Raw genomic sequence first — 18914 nt, forward strand, 5'->3', positions numbered from 1 at the left:
TTAGTCAGTTGTACCAATGTTGGGCTGCAGGCGGCTCTCAGAGATGGACAGGAGCTGCTGATAGTCCTGGATAAAGAGGTCACTCAGAGCACGGTTCAGGTCAATGAGGTAAAAAGTGAGGTAAAAGGTCAATGGCACCAGATCCACAGCGCCATCCTAGAGATCCTTCACATATACAGCATTTTAATCCTGTGTGAGGAGGTGTTCTTCAGCCACAGTGCTGTCATATCCACATCAGTACAGTGTTTCTGATAGGAGATAAACACAACGATCGGATAAGAATGGATAAGAGCGCCGTGAGTGTAAAAGCAGAAAAGTGTTTGTGAGTGTGTGCGTGTGTATGTGTGTGTGTACCTTCAGAGCCCCCTTCATGGCAGTGACAGCAGCAATGCAGAGGAACCGGGTCTTGTCTTTGGGCAGTGGTGCCCAAAGTTATAGTATCTGCACTGTAATCCAGCTCAAGATACCAGACCACTGAAATGAGGCCCTACCTGCTGGTGTGCAGTGGAGGAGGGTTCAGAGCAGGTCAGTTTAACCTGCAGCCTCAGGGCCTCCAACTCCGCCTCCTCCTGAGAGTGCTGGCTCCGCAGCTGGCTCTCCAGGAACCTGACAGGTACACACAGACAGGGGGTAGAATCTATCTGCATTAGTTTATTGGTAACAAAATGTAAATATATAAAGGGTGGCAGGTAGCCTGGCGGTTAGAGCGTTGGGCCAGTAACCAAAACATTGCTGGTTCGTATACCCGAGCCAACAAGGTGAGTAATATGTCGATGTGCACTTAACCCTAATTTTCTCCAGGGGGCCGTACTACTATGACTGACCCTGTAAAACAACACATTTCACTGCACCTATCCGGTGTATGTCACAATAAAACATATTTATTGCTGTGAAGGTATTGATCAGGAAACAGGGACTGACTTGTTGGTCACTCATACAGCATCATAGGCGTGCCCCAGATCTTCTCTTGTCATCTTCCCAGCTGTGCCAGGCCAGCCTCTCTGTGGTGGGGGACGTCACGCTAACCCTGCTCAGCTCCTCTGGAGAGGGGAGGGCAGCAAGGCCGAAGAAGAAAGGTGTGACCGGGAAGGCTGGGAGACCGGAAAAGGGGGACGACAATGGGGACAGAGATGGGGATGGGGGCTCCAGGATCAGGCTCTGGTTTGAATCTGTCCATCTGTGGCCCTTAGTACGCTGCAGTGGTAACAGAGAAATATACTTATTTTTTTAGAGAGGTTGAATATTATAGCCTGGGTATCACTCTATAATGCTACATTTATGCCTCACGTTGGCACCCAAGCTAGTGGAAAAGGGAGTTGGATATGACTACCTCAGTGAACATGCTCATCTCTCTGAGGTTGTTGTACCTCTGCTCCAGCCTGGTGAACTCTCTGAGCAAGTCTTGGTACTTCCTCCTCATGCAGCTCAGCTGTCAGAGCTTTACCTGCCTTGGCCACCACCTGGACTATATATATATATATATATATATATATATAGATATATACACACACACACACATACGATTACAGACAAATGTAGATACACACATTAAATCAGAACATATAGCAATTATGAATACTGCCCTCCTGAGCCTTCCCCTGCTTCAGGAAGCGAGTGCTCAGATCCTCCTTCTCTTTCCCCAAAGAGTCCCTCTCTACCTGCAGGGCAGGGCCTTCACCTACTGTAAACAGAGAAAGAGGACAGTGACAGTGACCTTAAATACCACTACTCTGCAGAAAACCATAAGGAATGTTCCTGATCCATTAGGATCAACAATTTCTACCTGTGTGAGTCATATAATCTCCTGGGTTGCTTTCTCCTCTGCCCCCCCCCCCCTCTTATCTATCTCTTTCTTTGTGACGGAGGGGCTGGGATGGGACTGCTGGGCCTGGAGCTGTGTCTCTAGCTGGTTCTCCAGTTTAACTAGCGCCCACCACAGGTGTCCAGCTCAGAGCTGTGGGCCTTATGCTCCGCCTGGAGGGTCTCTCTCAGAGCACTGCTATCTCTGATCTGAAGACACACATAAACACACACACATTTTCACTTCTGTATTATTAATTTCGCACATTTATTTTTTTCACCCTGGATGTACCAAAACCTCATCGAAATTCACCAGCCCACTACAAACACCTGGTCTCATATACCTATCCAAAACCACCCCAGTCCATTGTCTTCTGAAGCCCCCTCAACATCTCCTTCCCAGACTTCTCCACCCTTCTACACCTCCACCCACGCACCATCCCATCCCCTTTCTCACCACCCACCATAACCCTGGTAGCTCACCTCCTGGTCGGCCCTGAGCTGCAGCTGCGTCCTTTTGACCGCCATGCCCTTGTTGAGTTCTCTGAACTTCTCCACCGAGCGGTCCTCTGCCTTCAGCTTCACCAGCTCTCTCGTGGCTGCCCGCCGCCTCACACAGCGCTGCATCAGCACCATGTCTGCCCTTACCCGGCTGTACGCCTGCCGGGCCAGCCAGCCACGCACCGCTGCCCGCTCTGCCACCACCTGGGGAAGAGGGAGGATAGAAGAGACGCATTATATTATCGCAAACAGAACCTGCCACATTGTACTATATGGCAGTACGAGTACACAGTCAAATAACACGGATGTGTTATCGTGCCACAGTCAGTTATTCTGCTCTCACAGCCTGGCCAGGGCTCCTCCGGTGTGTCTCTGGATGGTGAGTGTTGCCCAAGTGGGTCTTGATGTATGTCCTGTGGCCCAGCCAGCCTCTGACCCAGCTCTGGATGATTATCCCCACAGCCCTCAGCCTCTCTGCCCTCAGCCTCTCCAGCAGAGCTACCTGCCTCGTCCAGAACACCCTGGTCTTTACAAAGCAGTACTGCTCCAGGTCTGGGATGATCTCCAGCAGGGCCCGCTGGCACGACGGCTGAATCTGTTACTGGGTCTGAACCCCACCCCGCAGCAACACCCGGTACCAGATAAAGAACTCTGCATAGGTCCACCTGGAACCAAGATGTTCGAGTGAGGAGGGAGACAGAGTTTCACAAAGTGAGTACAAATAGTCTGAGACCTTGTGTGTTTTTCATCAACTTAGGTACAGGACAGGTACAATATTTAACATATATTAAATACATAGAGAAACATGAAGGAACACAGAAACTCTCACTCCTGTCCCAGAGTGCACAGAACAACAGAGTGCACAGAACAGCAATACAGACATTATATTGCAGCAAACAAATACATTCTGTCAACTGAAAAAAAAACTGGAAATGAAGATACATTTCAATAATAGGTGTAGATACTGGCTGTGTTGTTGCCTGGTCACAGCAGGGGGAAACACAGTACCTGGAAGCCCACAGTTTGTGATCCCTGTGAAATATCTTTCCAGGGCCAGAGCACAGACTGCGGTTGGGCAGAGAGGACTTCCCACCTGACAGGGACAGAGTGCCCCCTGCTGGAAAAGCTCAGCCACCAACTCACACTGACAGAGAGACAGACAATTACAATCACTTTATTTGCCCAGTCCATTTACAGAAACCTGGAATTTGACTTAGTGAATAGGTGCTACCAGCAATAGACAATGTACAGACAAAATACAGACACAAGGTTAACAGAGGGTTACAGTGGGTTCAAAAAACTCTCTTTGTCTACTGTCCTTCATTTCACTCTAGGATGAGATCTGAGATTTCACCACAAACTGACAAAAGTGGACAGCTGAGAGCTGGTTCCTCAGTAAAGCCTCCCTCAAAATGACAAGAGGACACCTCTTATTGAGATGCACTCAAATACTTACAGTAGGACAAGGAGGTTGCAACAATGAGCCAAGAGTGTTGACAAGGGGAAAGCTGTAGATCACCCCTACACTCTTAGAAAAAAGGTTTTCAAAAGGGTTCTTCGACTCCTCATAGGAGAACCCTTTTTGGTTCCAGGTAGAACCCTTTTGGGAACCCATTTGAGGTTCTAGACAGCACCTTTTGTTTCTAAGAGTGTTCATGCAGTCCTTACAATGCGTTTAAGTGAAAAGAGACAGCATGGATATACAGTACCAGTCAAAAGTTTGGACACCTACTCAAGAGTTTTTATTTACTTATTTTTTTAAACTATTTTCTACATTGTAGAAACCAGCTTCACCTTGAATGCTTTGCCAACAGCCTTGAAAGAGTTCCCACATATGCTGAGCTCTTGTTGGCTTTTCCTTCCCTCTGCGGTCAAACTCCGGCCTCCCAAGTGGCGCAGCGGTCTAAGGCACTGCATCTCAGTGCAAGAGGTATCACTACAGTCCCTGGTTCAAATCCAGGCTCTATCACAACCAGCCGTGATTGGGAGTCCCATAGGGCTGCGCACACTTGGCCCAGTGTCGTCCGTGTTTGGCCGGGGTAGGCTGTCATTGTAAATAAGAAGTTGTTCTTAACTGACTTGCATAGTTGAATAAATATAAATAAACTCATCCCAAACTCATTGGGTGATTGTGGAGGCCAGGTCATCTGATGCAGCCCTCCATCACTCTCCTTCTTGGTCAAATAGCCTGTACAAATCAAATCGTGCCGAATACAACAGGTTACAGTGAAATGCTTACTTACAAGCACTTATACAACAATGCAGTTTTAATTTTTAAAAAGTGTGAAAGTATTTACTAATAATTAAGGAGCAACAATAAAAGAACAGTAACGAGGCTATATACAGGGGGTACCGGTACAGAGTCAATGTGGGGGAGTAAAGGTTAGTCAAGGTAATTGAGGTAATATGTACATGTAGGTAGAGGTAAAGTGACTATGCACAGATAATAAACAGAGTAGCAGCAGCGAAAAAATGGGGGTGGGGTGGGGACAATGCAAATAGTCTGGGTAGCCATTTGATTAGCTGTTCAGGAGTCTTATGGCTTGGGGGTAGAAGCTGTTAAGAAGCCTTTTGGACCTAGACTTGGCACTCCGGTACCGCTTTCCGGGCGGTAGCAGAGAGAACAGTCTATGACTAGGGTGGCTGGAGTCTTTGGTAATTTTAGGGCCATCCTCTGATACTGCCTGGTATAGAGGTCCTGGATGGCAGGAAGCTTGGCCCCAGTGATGTTCTGGACCATACGCACTACTCTCTGTAGTGCCTTGCGGTCGGAGGACAAGCAGTTGCCATGCCAGGCGGTGATGCAACCAGGATGCTCTTGATGGTGCAGCAGTAGAACTTTTTGAGGGTCTGAGGATGCATGCCAAATCTTTTCACTCTCCCGAGGGGGAATAGGCGTTATCGTGCCCTCTTCACGACTGTCTTGGTGTGTTTGGACCATGATAGTTTGTTGGTGATGTGGACACCAAGGAACCTGAAGCTCTCAACCTGCTCCACTACTGCCCCATCGATGAGAATGGCGGCATGCTCGGTCCTCCTTTTCCTGTAGTCCAGCAAAGTGCAGGATGATGAAGTCAGTGATGGAACATGCGAGGTTTGCAGAAGTGTGGACTTGGGTCATTAGTCTGATGTTGATCATACAGCTTCCTAGCCCAGCTCTCCTCTGAGCCTTTAGGCATCTGATCAAGGAAACAGACACCATGGGGGTAAGGTTTTTCTGGATCAACATACACTTGAGAAATCTTTTGCTTTTTATATAAATACTTTGATGATTGACTTTTAATAGAGCAATACTTTTTCTGGCAGGACTTGCTTTTTGGACTTAAGACAACAGTATATTTTTAAAATCCACCGCAAAGCATTCTTGGCTTGCCAGTGCAAACGTTGATGATTCAGTATCATATCCTGACTACATTATTCATTGTATTTCAAGCTGGTTTGGACACATTAACACAAAGCAGACAACACAATGTGGTCTCGATTGAAACCAGGACTGTGACTGACTGACCCTGCACTCCTCATCCAGCAGGCCCAGCTGTCCCTCGATGAGAGCGATGAGCGGCTGGATGTCACTGAACTCTATCCTGCTCCATGGCAGCTCCTCACGGACATACTCCTCCTGCTCCAACTGGAACACGTGCTAGGGAGAGGAGAGGAGGAGACCAAGGGTTACTGAGGGGACATGAGGACAACGAGTTCATGGAAACAGACAGACACTAATATTTATGCGCATGCTTGCAGGTGCACACACAACACTTGGTGACTCACCCTGTTGAATTGCTGCTGCAGTTTCTCATTGCCATAATTTATACAGAACTGTACAAAACTGTTCCTTTCAAAGTTCTCAAACCTGCCAAAAACAAATGGTCAAAGAGGGGAATATGTTAATACCATGTTGTTACTACAGTATTCACAATGTCACTACACAGGTATAAGACCAACCTAATGTCAAGTGTTACTCCCTGTCCTTACTACTCAGCTATTGATGTCCAGCACCCCAATAAATGACTAGGCCTGATCCCTCTGGGCAAGGGGCTGTGTTGAGTCCAGGTGAACACCTGACCGTACACATGCTTGGCCAGGGCGTCCCGGGCCTGCAGGGCCTGCTGACCGGGCATGGGCTTGACCAGCATGTCTCCCCCTACTGCCAGCCTGCGTTAGCACAGCCAGTGGGCCAACCACAGCAGCTTGGAGAACACAGCCAGGGAACACTCCTCCCACTGATTATGGGATATTTGAGAGAATTTTGTGTGTTTCAGGGAAATAATGTGGAAAAAGTTAAGAAAAAAATACAATGTAACTTCGATCACCAGGTCTCCTATTGGCCTGGATGTTGACATTGCCCAGGTGCAGAACAGCTGCCAGGATCCTGAAGAGCTCCATCTGCTGGTTAGGAGGCCCACCTGTAGGAGCACACATAGCAGCATGATCATACTGGATAGGACTATATGCAGAGTAAACATGTTAGCATAGATATGTGTATTGTGTAAGATAGATGCTGTAAGCCCAGTATAGTGAATGCATTGCGAGTGTGCTGCAGATCTACTACATCATCAGTGCCTAGGATCTGCATGGAATCAGCACTACCTACAGAGATACACAACAAAACACTTACATAAATGAACCCTTTCTGAAAAACACTGCTAGACCCATTGATGTTCACGTCCTCCCTGTTATTGTTGTGATATGTTAATGAATTCTATGCAGTCTCACCGAGTTTGAGGACTCTCATCTCTGGCAGGTCTCTGGAGGCACACAGCTGGTAGAAGATGTTGTAGTTCCTCTCCTGTGACGCTTGGAAGACGACTCGAGACTTCTCCAGCAGGTACATCCTCACGTTGGCCCCAATGATATCTCCCTTCCATCCAAAGCCTATCTCAATGTACTTCACAAACCCGCTACTGTTGTCGTTGCAGGTAGTCTTAGAATTCCCAATAGACTAAAGAGTAAAGGAGATAATCATAACTACAATAGATGACATAATTTTTGTTATTACCTTTACAACTGAATACTGCCACAATACAGTACACATTTTTCATACGCTTTTTCCAAAATTACACTCTTCAAAAAGAAAACCATGAACAGCTTTACAGGTTAAACTTTTACTGCAGTGGGCTAAATCAGGGTCATGCAAAGGGTATTTTGGTAGTCTTAAACAAATCTACTTTGAAACAAAAGTATACACTTCACACACATGGACATGGTACCATGTCAGATACAGAGTTGAAATGTATTACATTTTGAGTTTGCATCCCAATATTATACTTTACAGTATATACATCACATAAGACTGAAATATATCAAAACGGCTTCACATAGAAACACCAGATCTTTGGTGTTTACATATTTTTTTTTAAAATTAATTATGAAAAATATTAATATTCCACCCATGAGGGCATTTAAGGTCATTTGATTGCAGGAAAGCAGAATTCATCATACATTCACACATATGTACCTCCATGATGGGGTTGGAGGCCAGTACTCTCTCCTCCACACTGGTCTGCTGGGCTACTCCTCCCACTATGGCAAAGTAACGCATGGTGAACTTAACAGAGACCGTTTTCCCTGCTCCAGACTCCCCACTCTTTATAATGGACTGGTTCTTATCCTCCCTGCACACAGAGACAACTACACACTCAATAACTATTCCTATTTCCAGAATCATTTGTCACACAGGGTGAAGAGACTCGATCAAAGGCTCTCTTGTTTTCAGACCCAAGAACATCCATAAGTCACTCACATTTTACCTGTAGATCTTTACAAACAACAGCAACCCTCGCCCAAACCCCCAAAAAGCAGGCCAAACGGTAGTGTCTTGAAGTAACAAAGGGCATATAAAATGGAGGCCAAGGAGGGTGACCCCTGGCTCTTGACCTTTAACCCCTGACCTGGTCATGGTGCGGTAGGCCTCTTCTGCCACAGAGAAGATGTGAGGCTCCATGTCAGCCATGTCCTGCCCGCTCCATAGATGGGCAGCTGGTCATACGGGTTGAGAGCCACTAACACAATACCTGGAATGAATGGTTGGTGAAAATTACAGTGTTATTGGTAGAATGAAAGGTCCTGTAGGAATACAAATAATTTTTTTTCCTATTACCTTTTATACATAAAATATCAAGGACACCTTCCCTCAGAAAAGCCTCAATTCATCGGGGCATGAACTCCACAAGGTGTCGAAAGCATTCCACAGGGATGCTGGCCCATGTTGATTCCAATGTTTCCCACAGTTGTGTCGCATTGGCTGGATGTCCATTGGGTGGTGAACCATTCTTGATACACACGGAGAAACTGTTGAGCGTGAAAAACCCAGCAGCGTTGTGGTTCTTGACACAAACCGGTACTCCTGGCACCTACTACCATACCCTGTTCACTCTGAATGGCACACATAACGACGAGACAGCCAACAACGACGAGACAGCCTAAAGGTGAGGGCTCTCGGAGTGTGGTGTCAGGAAAATAACCTCTCACTCAATGTTAACAAAACAAAGGAGATGATTGTGGACTTCAGGAAACAGCAGATGGCGCACCCCCCTATCCACATCGACGGGACAGCAGTGGAGAAGATGGAAAGTTTAAAGCTCCTTGGGAGTACACATCACGGACAAACTGAAATGGTCCACCCACACAAACAGTGTGGTGAAGACGATGCAACAGCGCCTCTTCAAACTCAGGAGTCTGAAGAAATGTGGCTTGTCACCTAAAACCCTCACAACATTCTACAGATGCACAATTGATAGAATCCTGTCAGGCTGTATCACCGCCTGGTACGGCAACTGCGCCGCCCTCAACCGCAGGGCACTCCAGAGGGTGGTGCGGTCTGCACAACGCATCACCGGGGGCAAACTACCTGACAAACTACAATGACAACATGATATCAAATCCATTTCTACCAAGAACATGTCAGTGAAAACAAACTGTCAACAAATGAAGTCTACTCAGCTACAATCAGATATGCTGGATCAAACGCTTACCTTGGTGTACAACTCAATAGTTCCAATCATAATCGTTTTCTTTGCTTTCTCAGACACGAAGCCTCTGTCTGCAAAGGCCCTGACCAAGTCCAGAGTAGATAGACTCCTAAGTTACTCCAACAGGCAGAGGTCTAAAACAGTTTGTGTCCTCTTCCCCTTCTATCATGTGTCCAGGCACTGGTCTGACAGGCTGAAATGAAAACCTCAGAGCAGCCAGGTTAACTGTTCATCTCAAGGAGGAGGTGATTGAGATGGAAGGATTTACAAGCACTTTCTCTTCTATGGTCTCATTCACAGCAGCAGTTAACCCTGAGATGTGGAGGCCTGTCAGCACTGCAGGAACGCCTGTAGTATTCAAATGATACACAAGACATTGGAGTATCAAGTATGTCATCAATATATATAGACATTGAACCAATCACCGACAAAGAAACTGTACTACTGTTGAAATACAGATACATTTTATTCAGTAACACAATCCAATTCAGTTCAGCAGTCAGCCTGCTGATGTGGGATAGGGATCGCATTGAGCTTGACATTTCATACATACATCAAATTTTGAGAAATGTAGGTAAATGTTCAAAGCTCATTTCATTTTCTCAACACTGAGAATCTTCACCTTTATTCAAACAAAAAAAATCTTAGCTTACTGCCTGGCACCCAGTGAACAAGATAACAAGGAGGCAGCATGTGTTGTGGTGGCATTGACACATTATTGGAAACATTTTAAAAATATGTTGACTGAAGTCATGGCCATGGGAAAAATGTGCATTGGCTAGAAACACCAACATTAAACCAACAACTTCAGTGAGCACCTATACAGGGAGTGTTAAAAGTAATAAAATCTACAACATGTAGCAGAGGATCCATGTGACAGAGGGTCCATTCTACATAACTGTTGTACCCATTATAACTAAGTACAGTATGGCCTGACTCATAACTGTTGTACCCATTATAACTCAGTACAGTTTGGCCCGACTCATAACTGTTGTACCCATTATAACTCAGTACAGTATGGCCTGACTGATAACTGTTGTACCCATTATAACTCAGTACAGTTTGGCCTGACTCATAAGTACTGTACCCATTATAACTCAGTACAGTATGGCCTGACTCATAAGTACTGTACCCATTATAACTCAGTACAGTATGGCCTGACTGATAACTGTTGTACCCATTATAACTAAGTACAGTTTGGCCTGACTCATAACTGTTGTACCCATTATAACTCAGTACAGTATGGCCTGACTGATAACTGTTGTACCCATTATAACTCAGTACAGTTTGGCCTGACTCATAAGTACTGTACCCATTATAACTCAGTACAGTATGGCCTGACTCATAAGTACTGTACCCATTATAACTCCGTACAGTTTGGCCTGACTCATAAGTACTGTACCCATTATAACTCCGTACAGTTTGGCCTGACTCATAAGTACTGGGTAAGGGGTTTATATGGACTACATTACAACAATAAGGATATTTTCTTGAGAACATGATCCAGTGATTTTTCACTAATACTCTCTCCTGTGACTAACACAAGCGTTAGAATTTAGAGTGCATAATTTACATGTTAGTCATTTAGCAGACACTCTTATCCAGAGCAACTAGGGTTAAGTGCCTTGCTCAAGGGCACATGGGAAGATTTTTCATCGGCTCAGGGATTTTAATCAGTGACCTTTCGGTTACTGGCCCAACGCCCTTAACCCCTAGGCTACCTGCCACATTATCATCATTTAGGCAAGTATCTTGTTCCCTCTCACCAAAGCCTCTCACATAGCCCTATAAAATAAGCCAAAGTACCTTTAAAATATGGCCCATCTATCCTCATGGAGTGCATTAGACACCCAGAAAGAAAAACCCATGGAAAAAACAGAATTCACTTCTAATTCAAAATATCCCAATTAATTTAAAACATGTTTTGGGGTGGGTTAACAACGACATGATCGTCACAATACATAACTCACATTCAGTAAATCCATAAAATGTCTTACAAAACAAAAAGACTACATCTTTGAACACTCAATTCATCATACTGTGCGAAACCAATCTCTTTCACTCTGCCCTGCCAACATTTTACTTCATGCTATCTTTTTCAAAAGAAAGCTAATTTAGCTAATAATCAATTTGATTCAGAATTCCTGAGTCCAAGTACTTTCATGGGGCTGGTGCCAGAAGAGGCTAAACAGTGGGCGAGGTGGACAGTAGGTAGGCAGAGCTTCAGAGGGGTAGCACGTGGAAGGGGATGGGCAGAAAGTGGGCAGTTCTTTTGGTTGGATTGGTACAGGGTTCCTGGTTTCATTGTCATTTGACAAGGAGTTGAAAAACCCATCCAGACTACTCTATAACACCCCATCTCCCTGGAAGAGAGGATGAAGACAGACGTTTGTTGAAATAGCTAAACAAATAATACAGATTGTAAATCAAATTATAAATGTGTCATACCATATCCCTTGGGTGGCATGATTTGCATCTCTGAATTTAATATACTGACATCTGTTGAGAAATTGGGGGGAGCCCATAAATGCTGTGGAAGCCTGAAAAACCCTCTCATTTTACAGATAAAATACAATTGTGTACAGGTGTAGACCTACAGTGGAATGTTTACTTCCCAACAATGCAGAGATAAAAGTAGAAAAATAAAAACATGAGGAATAAATACACAATGAGTAACTTGGCTATATACACGGGGTTCCAGTACCGAGCCCATGTGCAGGGGTACGAGGTAATGGCAGTAGATATGTACATATAGGTATAGGTAAAGTGACTAGGCAACAGCATAGATAATAAACAGTAGCAGCAGCAGCATATGTACTTTCAACAACAGGCTGGCCGTCTACGCACTTTAAAGGTCCTTTTAAACCAAATAGTGTCCGTTCTCAAAATACTGGAAGAGATGGAGACCCCGACACTCTCGAAAAATAGGATGTTGATTGTATTTTCATGTGTATTGTTGTGCTAAACATAGATCATCTGGAAAGAGACCTTGGTCTCAGCATTGACTCCCTGTCAAAATAAAAAGGTAGAAAATAAGAAAAAGGAATACTTCCAAAAAATGCAAATATATAGATGTTTTATTTTCTGCATCATGATGCCTAAAAGTTTGTTGTGCAGAAAAATGCATAAATTAAAGGTGAAAAACAGAGCACAAATGTTTTGGCATCAAGCCATCATCAGTATTGGATTTATTCCTATTTTTCGACAGTCTGCAAGGTCTCTCTCATCTTTCAACAACACTGACACTGTGGCCTACCTCGCTATACAGTCTCTCTGAACAGTAGCCTATCTCTGCTATACAGTCTCTCTGAACAGTAGCCTATCTCTGCTATACAGTCTCTCTGAACAGTAGCCTATCTCTGCTATACAGTCTCTCTGAACAGTAGCCTATCTCTGCTATACAGTCTCTCTGAACAGTAGCCTATCTCTGCTATACAGTCTCTCTGAACAGTAGCCTATCTCTGCTATACAGTCTCTCTGAACAGTAGCCTATCTCTGCTATACAGTCTCTCTGAACAGTAGCCTATCTCTGCTATACAGTCTCTCTGAACAGTAGCCTATCTCTGCTATACAGTCTCTCTGAACAGTAGCCTACCTCTGCTATACAGTCTCTCTGAACAGTAGCCTTCCTCTGCTATAAAGTCTCTCTGAACAGTAGCCTACCTCTGCTATACAGTCTCTCTGAACAGTAGCCTACCTCTGCTATACAGTCTCTCTGAACGGTAGCCTGTCTCTGCTATACAGTCTCTCTGAACTAGAGGTCGACCGATTAATCGGAATGGCCGATTAATTAGGGCCGATTTCAAGTTTTCATAACAATCGGAAATCGGTATTTTTGGGCGCCGATTTGCCGATTTTATTTATTTTATATTTTTTTATACCTTTATTTAACTAGGCAAGTCAGTTAAGAACGCATTCTTATTTTCAATGACGGCCTAGGAACGGTGGGTTAACTGCCTTGTTCAGGGGCAGAACGACAGATGTTCACCTTGTCAGCTCGGGGGATTCCATCTTGCAACCTTACATTTAACTAGTCCAACGCAATAGCGACCTGCCTCTCTCTCGTTGCACTCCACAATTAGACTGCCTGTTACGCGAATGCAGTAAGCCAAGGTAAGTTGCTAGCTAGCATTAAACTTATCTTATAAAAAACAATCATAATCACTAGTTAACTACACATGGTTGATGATATTACTAGATATTATCTAGCGTGTCCTGCGTTGCATATAATCTTACTGAGCATACAAGTTGGTAGGCAGAAGCAGGCGCGTAAACATTCATTGAAACAGCACTTTCTTGCGTTTTGCCAGCAGCTCTTCGTTGTGCGTCAAGCATTGCGTTGTTTATGACTTCAAGCCTATCAACTCCCGAGATGAGGATGGTGTAACCGAAGTGAAATGGCTAGCTAGTTAGCGCGCGCTAACTAGAGGGACGGAAGATATACTGTTACACTGGCAATACTAAAGTGCCTATAAGAACATCCAATAGTCAAAGGTTAATAAAATACAAATGGTATAGAGAGAAATAGTCCTATAATTCCTATAATAACTACAACCTAAAACTTCTTACCTGGAAATATTGAAGACTCATGTTAAAAGGAACCACCAGCTTTCATATGTTCTCATGTTCTGAGCAAGGAACTGAAACGTTAGCTTTCTTACATAGCACATATTGCACTTTTACTTTCTTCTCAAACATTTTGTTTTTGCATTATTTAAACCAAATTGAACATTGATTTTATTGATGTATTATATTAAGCTAAAATAAGTGTTCATTCAGTATTGTTGTAATTGTCATTATTACATTAATTGTCATCCTCCAATAATCGGTATCGGCGTTGAAAAATCATAATCGGTCGACCTCTACTCTGAACAGTAGCCTACCTCTGCTATACAGTCTCTCTGAACGGTAGCCTACCTCTGCTATACAGTCTCCATGTCATCATTGCCTTCATTGAGTGAGTCGCCCTCACTGGCTGCTTCCTGCACATGAGCCAACATGTCCGCCATTAGAGCCTCCTCCAGCTTCTTCCTCACACTGTACACCAGCTCTTCCTGCTTCCTACACTCACCATGATGAGATAACATACAAAAACAACTGTTAGAAATATGGACTGCAATTTAGCTAAATAGCATGGGGAAACTCTTAATTACACAGATTCAATTATTCATAGCACTAATATGACTCTGGAGCTCATGTCCTCTCCTGTATGTACCTGATGTCCTCGTCAGTGACTATGAAAGCCTTGCAGAGAGGCTGGGTCGTGTTGAGCCACACCCCTGGGTTCTTCTCCACGGCTGCAGACAACTGACCGGTGATGGGGGCTGCACTAGTGTGCAGGGCGCTGGCTATCGCTGACAGTAGAGTCTTGTCTGTACATCCAGGTCCAACTCCTGTAGGACAGACAGGTGTTCACAATCACAGAAGTGAGAAGACATTAAAAAATCTAATGGGAAATGGGGATTATACACTGTGTACAAAAGATTAGGAACACCTCTTCCCTTTTGACCTCAGAACAGTCTCAATTGGTCAGAGCAAGTGTCGAAAGTGTTCCACACATGATACTGGCCCACGTTGACTCCAATGCTTCCCACAGTTGTGACAAATTGGCTGGATGTCCGTTGGGTGGTGGAACATTCTTGACACACACTGGAAACGGCTGAGTGTGAAAAACCCAGCAGGGTTGCAGTTCTTGACAAACTTAAACCGGTGAGCTTGGCACCTACTACCATACCCCATTGAAACACACTTAAATATTTTGTCTTGCCCATTCACACTCTGAATACACTCTGAATGGCACACATTCACAATCCATGTCTCAATGGCCTCAAGGATTAAAAGCCCTTCTTTATCCTGTCTCCTCCCCTTCAGTTACACTGTTTGCAGTGGATTTAAATCAAATCAAATTGTATTTGTCACATGCGCCAAATACAACAGGCTATTGGGGTACCGGGTCAATGTGCGGTGGGGTACTGTGACATCAATAATGGATTATAGCCTCCATGTAGATTCACATGGTCAGTTCCTAATGTGTTGTACTCTCAGTGTACATGGCCCTTTCTCTTACCTTGCAGACCTTTAGGCAGGTCCATTGTCTTCACTAGCTCCTCTGCGATGTCAAACGCATTGAGACCACCAAGCTTCTTCTCCCAGAAAAGCTGTGGACAAAACAAATGCACATTAATTTAGTTTTGGTATCTCCTTAGTCAAAATAACCTTCAGGAAGAAAAGCATTATACCCCAATGTAACTGCAGTTTCACCATACAGGCTAATGGCTGTGTTTACCTGTTTTGGCTGGTCCACGGCTTTCTGTGGATCAGTCTTGACTTTGTTGCTGGGGTGGTTGGTAACCTTGGTGACAGGCTGCTTAAAGATGGAAGCAGTCTGTCTGACGGGAAGTGATGTGTTCAGGTCTGGCTTGCCCTGGAAGACACGCACAAATAAACAGCTGACAGTGACAACCAACACTACGTAGCCACAGAGATGTTCCTCAAATACTAGATAATGCTAGATATATGTCAGTTATCCTTTGCACCTGGGGAAAGCCTTAAAACACGGTTTTCAGCATTCTAATTTCTAACTGCTGGTTTGACAGCAAATAAGTGTGAAGTCATTTAGAAAAGTGTGTCCAACGTGTATGGAAATATTAATTTCAGGAGACAGCCCTCTCACCTTGGTCTGATTGTTGTTATCATAGCGCAGTCTCTGTCTGTTCTTGTTCAGTTTACTCATGAGCATCTTCCCCGTGCGAAAGTCGAAGGAGCTGAGGTCCATCTGGTTGCCAAGGTAACGAGCCAGCTGAGGCTTGCTCCGAAACTTCTTCCCGGTTGGACTAGGAGAGGTAACGGACAACAAACCACAGTGTGAGGATATGGACAACTGACCAGGGGATAGCAAAAGGAGAAAAGTAGCAAGATAGATCAGGAAAGCAACAAACACATTTTATGCTGCAAACAAACTGTAGACATGAGAAAATGTAAAACAATCATGCAAGAGCCAAAACCGCAAAGGAGAGTACAGACGGATGAACTATTCACAGACATCTGATTATTCATGTATAATGGTATGGAATCAGAGTGTGAACAATGAGTCTTAGCATTAGCATTTCATTCATGTATTTAACAATCCATATTTTTTTATGACCGATTGAATGTGTGTAGCTAATTGTAATAAACTATTTAAGCAGTAGAATACGTTTTCATGTATTGCAGCATATTCCCAAATGTATAACCAATTCACCATTAAAATTATAGACCTTAGAGTTTAAGATGGCTTAACTGAAATAACTTATATGTTCAATAAGGAGTAGTAGGGATCAACTATTGGGATACAATGTAACAGGGTGATCAAGTGCAATACATTTTGCCAAATTTCCTAAAGTTCAATTGGAAACATTGTTTCAGAGTTAATGTTCACTGGTCCTAGACAAAGTGGGCAGAACGGCAGGCCCAATTTAATCTGCATCTTAAATCAGTGGACAAAGGCCTTGGTAAATTAGTAATATAAATTGTTATTATAGCAAAGAGTATTCATTTCTATGGGGCAGACCTTTTTGAAAGTACATGGCAGCCATAACGGGAGTAAACAGAGAGTTTCTCAGTGACTCCATGTTTGGTGAGTAACAAACTTAAATTGGCTAGCTAGCAAGCAAGCAAGGGATAAGAACGTAGCCAGCCATCATTGCAATGGAATTTTTGAACAAACGACTGGGTCATGTCCATAGATTTAGAACAGAAAGACTTAATGAGTCTCTGGCAACTGAACCAGTAGAACTAATGACCAGCCGGCTTGGGTAGCAACCCTAGATTTGTTTTGGGACTAGATCTCGTGGAATTATGAAATAGTATGAATAAATTCATCAAAATAAAAAGGTTTTAATGAAAATATGTCTATTATTTTAATATGTTGGTGTAACAGTATAGCTTCCGTCCGCACCACCGCTAACTAGCTAGCCATTTCACATCGGTTACATTGGTAACCCTCTTGTACACAAGTGATAATGCCACAAAAGCCGGTGCTGATATTATATTGGCACCCGGCCATCAACATCTCTAAAGGTGTCTGCATGATTCTTTGCCGAAACAGTTCGTGCACATATTATGACGACATTTTGTTACGTTTTTGACTTTGCTGAGGGTTTCTTCGGCTGTTTGGTTACATTACATTTTTTTCTGGAGGGAAGCCGAAAAACGGAGCTGAAGTCTACGCCCCTTCGTCAGTGATTGGTCAACAGTAGGGATTCTTCAATGAAGTCTTTGTTGTCATTGAAAAGGAGACCACTCGTTTTCACGCAGTTTTTCATTGAAAAGTACTGCAGCAAATATATTTTAGTTAAATGTAAGCCTAACATTTAACAACTAAGATCGTCAAAATGTCCAAATTATTGACAGATATATCGAGTTACCTTTGATTAATTATACATATTTTGAAACGTATAGTGGCTACAGCGTCTCAAAAAGGACAAACAGTACTATGGACACTTTTCTTGTTTTTCAAGCCAATTGTCTTTTAAGTGAGTATGCGAGCACACTCGTCCGGTTCAGCTAGCGCCAGCTGAACTGAAGTATGCTGACGCCTTAACGACCAGATACTTTGCAGCATATCTATTTTAAATAAGTAGGCATATTAATGCAGTTTATTTTGATGCACGATGATTTTCTAAAAATGGAACACTTTGAATGATTACCAAAGTATGGAAACGTTCGTGCTTGCTGATAATTCATGTAAAAAATGTAGACAACAATTGCGAGTTTCGTGCGTGCATCACACCACAGAATGAAAATTCGGTATATGGTAGCCTACCACAAACTATACAACCGACCCGCCTCCCCCCTTTCTCGCCTCTGCTCCTCCTCCTCTTCTTCTTCTTCCTTACCTCGGCTAAAAAAAGAATAGCTTATGGTTTCTTGGTTGCTGCTCCGGTCATATAAAAGGGTAAGACTTGGCTATATATAGGTTATAGCATGGACCTAGATTCAGGCTAGGCTATTTGGAATGCGATCATTCAATAGCCTAAAATTGTTGCATGTAGGCCTGCTCCCTAGCTGATTGACATGCTGTTAGGCCTACATAGGCTAAACATTGGTTTACAAGCTCCATATCCAACAATTTATAAGAGTAGCCTAATATCGGCTACACCCCTCCCCAACTTTCTGTCTCCTGGTCACCCCCCTCTCCCTCAAGTAAACCCATTCAGCCCTAGCCGTCTTGAAATACTGCCCGCTAAGTACCTATAATAATAGACATCGCTTTTCCCCGCAGACAAACCCGACTTTCTGGTCACTTCTTCAATTTGCCAGCCCTTGGGGAGAGCCGAGCAATCCCACCGTTTCTTCTCCATGTTCTCCCAGAGTTTAATTCCGTTGAAGTGTTCAGTGATTGCTCCTAACGTTATTATATTTGGGGTTAAAATTCGTGTTTTATACAAATAAGTCCATTAGGCCTACTATGTGACATACATCTCGGCTCACACACTTATCATGGTTCTCTCTCTCCCGATTTACCGTATCTCTTTGTCGTACAGAAATAATATCCCTCCACCGTAACCTCAGCCACATCACTACCTGTCTGCCAATGAGAGCTACATCCGCAATACATGTAGACTACACATTATTGCATCCTGATCCGATGACATAAATCATTGA

The 18914-nt window shown here is 43.8% G+C and overlaps 1 protein-coding gene and 1 pseudogene across 7 annotated transcripts in view; both read right to left on the minus strand.

Annotated features, from left to right (window-relative positions):
* Positions 1-10360, minus strand: LOC139407933 (unconventional myosin-Vb-like; annotated as a pseudogene).
* LOC139406525 (methyl-CpG-binding domain protein 3-like) overlaps positions 9712-18914 on the minus strand; it is a 20570-nt gene continuing 11367 nt past the window's right edge. For 2 of the 7 annotated variants that reach the window (XM_071149202.1, XM_071149203.1), the window contains exons 2-7: positions 15943-16102; positions 15556-15693; positions 15337-15427; positions 14485-14662; positions 14187-14330; positions 9712-11632 (exon numbers count right to left, since the gene is read on the minus strand). In XM_071149202.1, the coding sequence (XP_071005303.1) occupies positions 14192-14330; positions 14485-14662; positions 15337-15427; positions 15556-15693; positions 15943-16102 (706 nt within the window). In that variant the 3' untranslated portion in view covers positions 9712-11632; positions 14187-14191. Of the gene's footprint in view, positions 14331-14484; positions 14663-15336; positions 15428-15555; positions 15694-15942; positions 16103-18072; positions 18151-18500; positions 18846-18914 lie in introns of those variants that run through there. The other 5 variants (XM_071149198.1, XR_011634000.1, XM_071149199.1 and 2 more) reach the window with 5 other exon arrangements.

The sequence above is a fragment of the Oncorhynchus clarkii genome, chromosome 4 (assembly GCF_045791955.1).
Source record: "Oncorhynchus clarkii lewisi isolate Uvic-CL-2024 chromosome 4, UVic_Ocla_1.0, whole genome shotgun sequence".
In the NCBI taxonomy this organism is placed as follows: domain Eukaryota; kingdom Metazoa; phylum Chordata; class Actinopteri; order Salmoniformes; family Salmonidae; genus Oncorhynchus; species Oncorhynchus clarkii.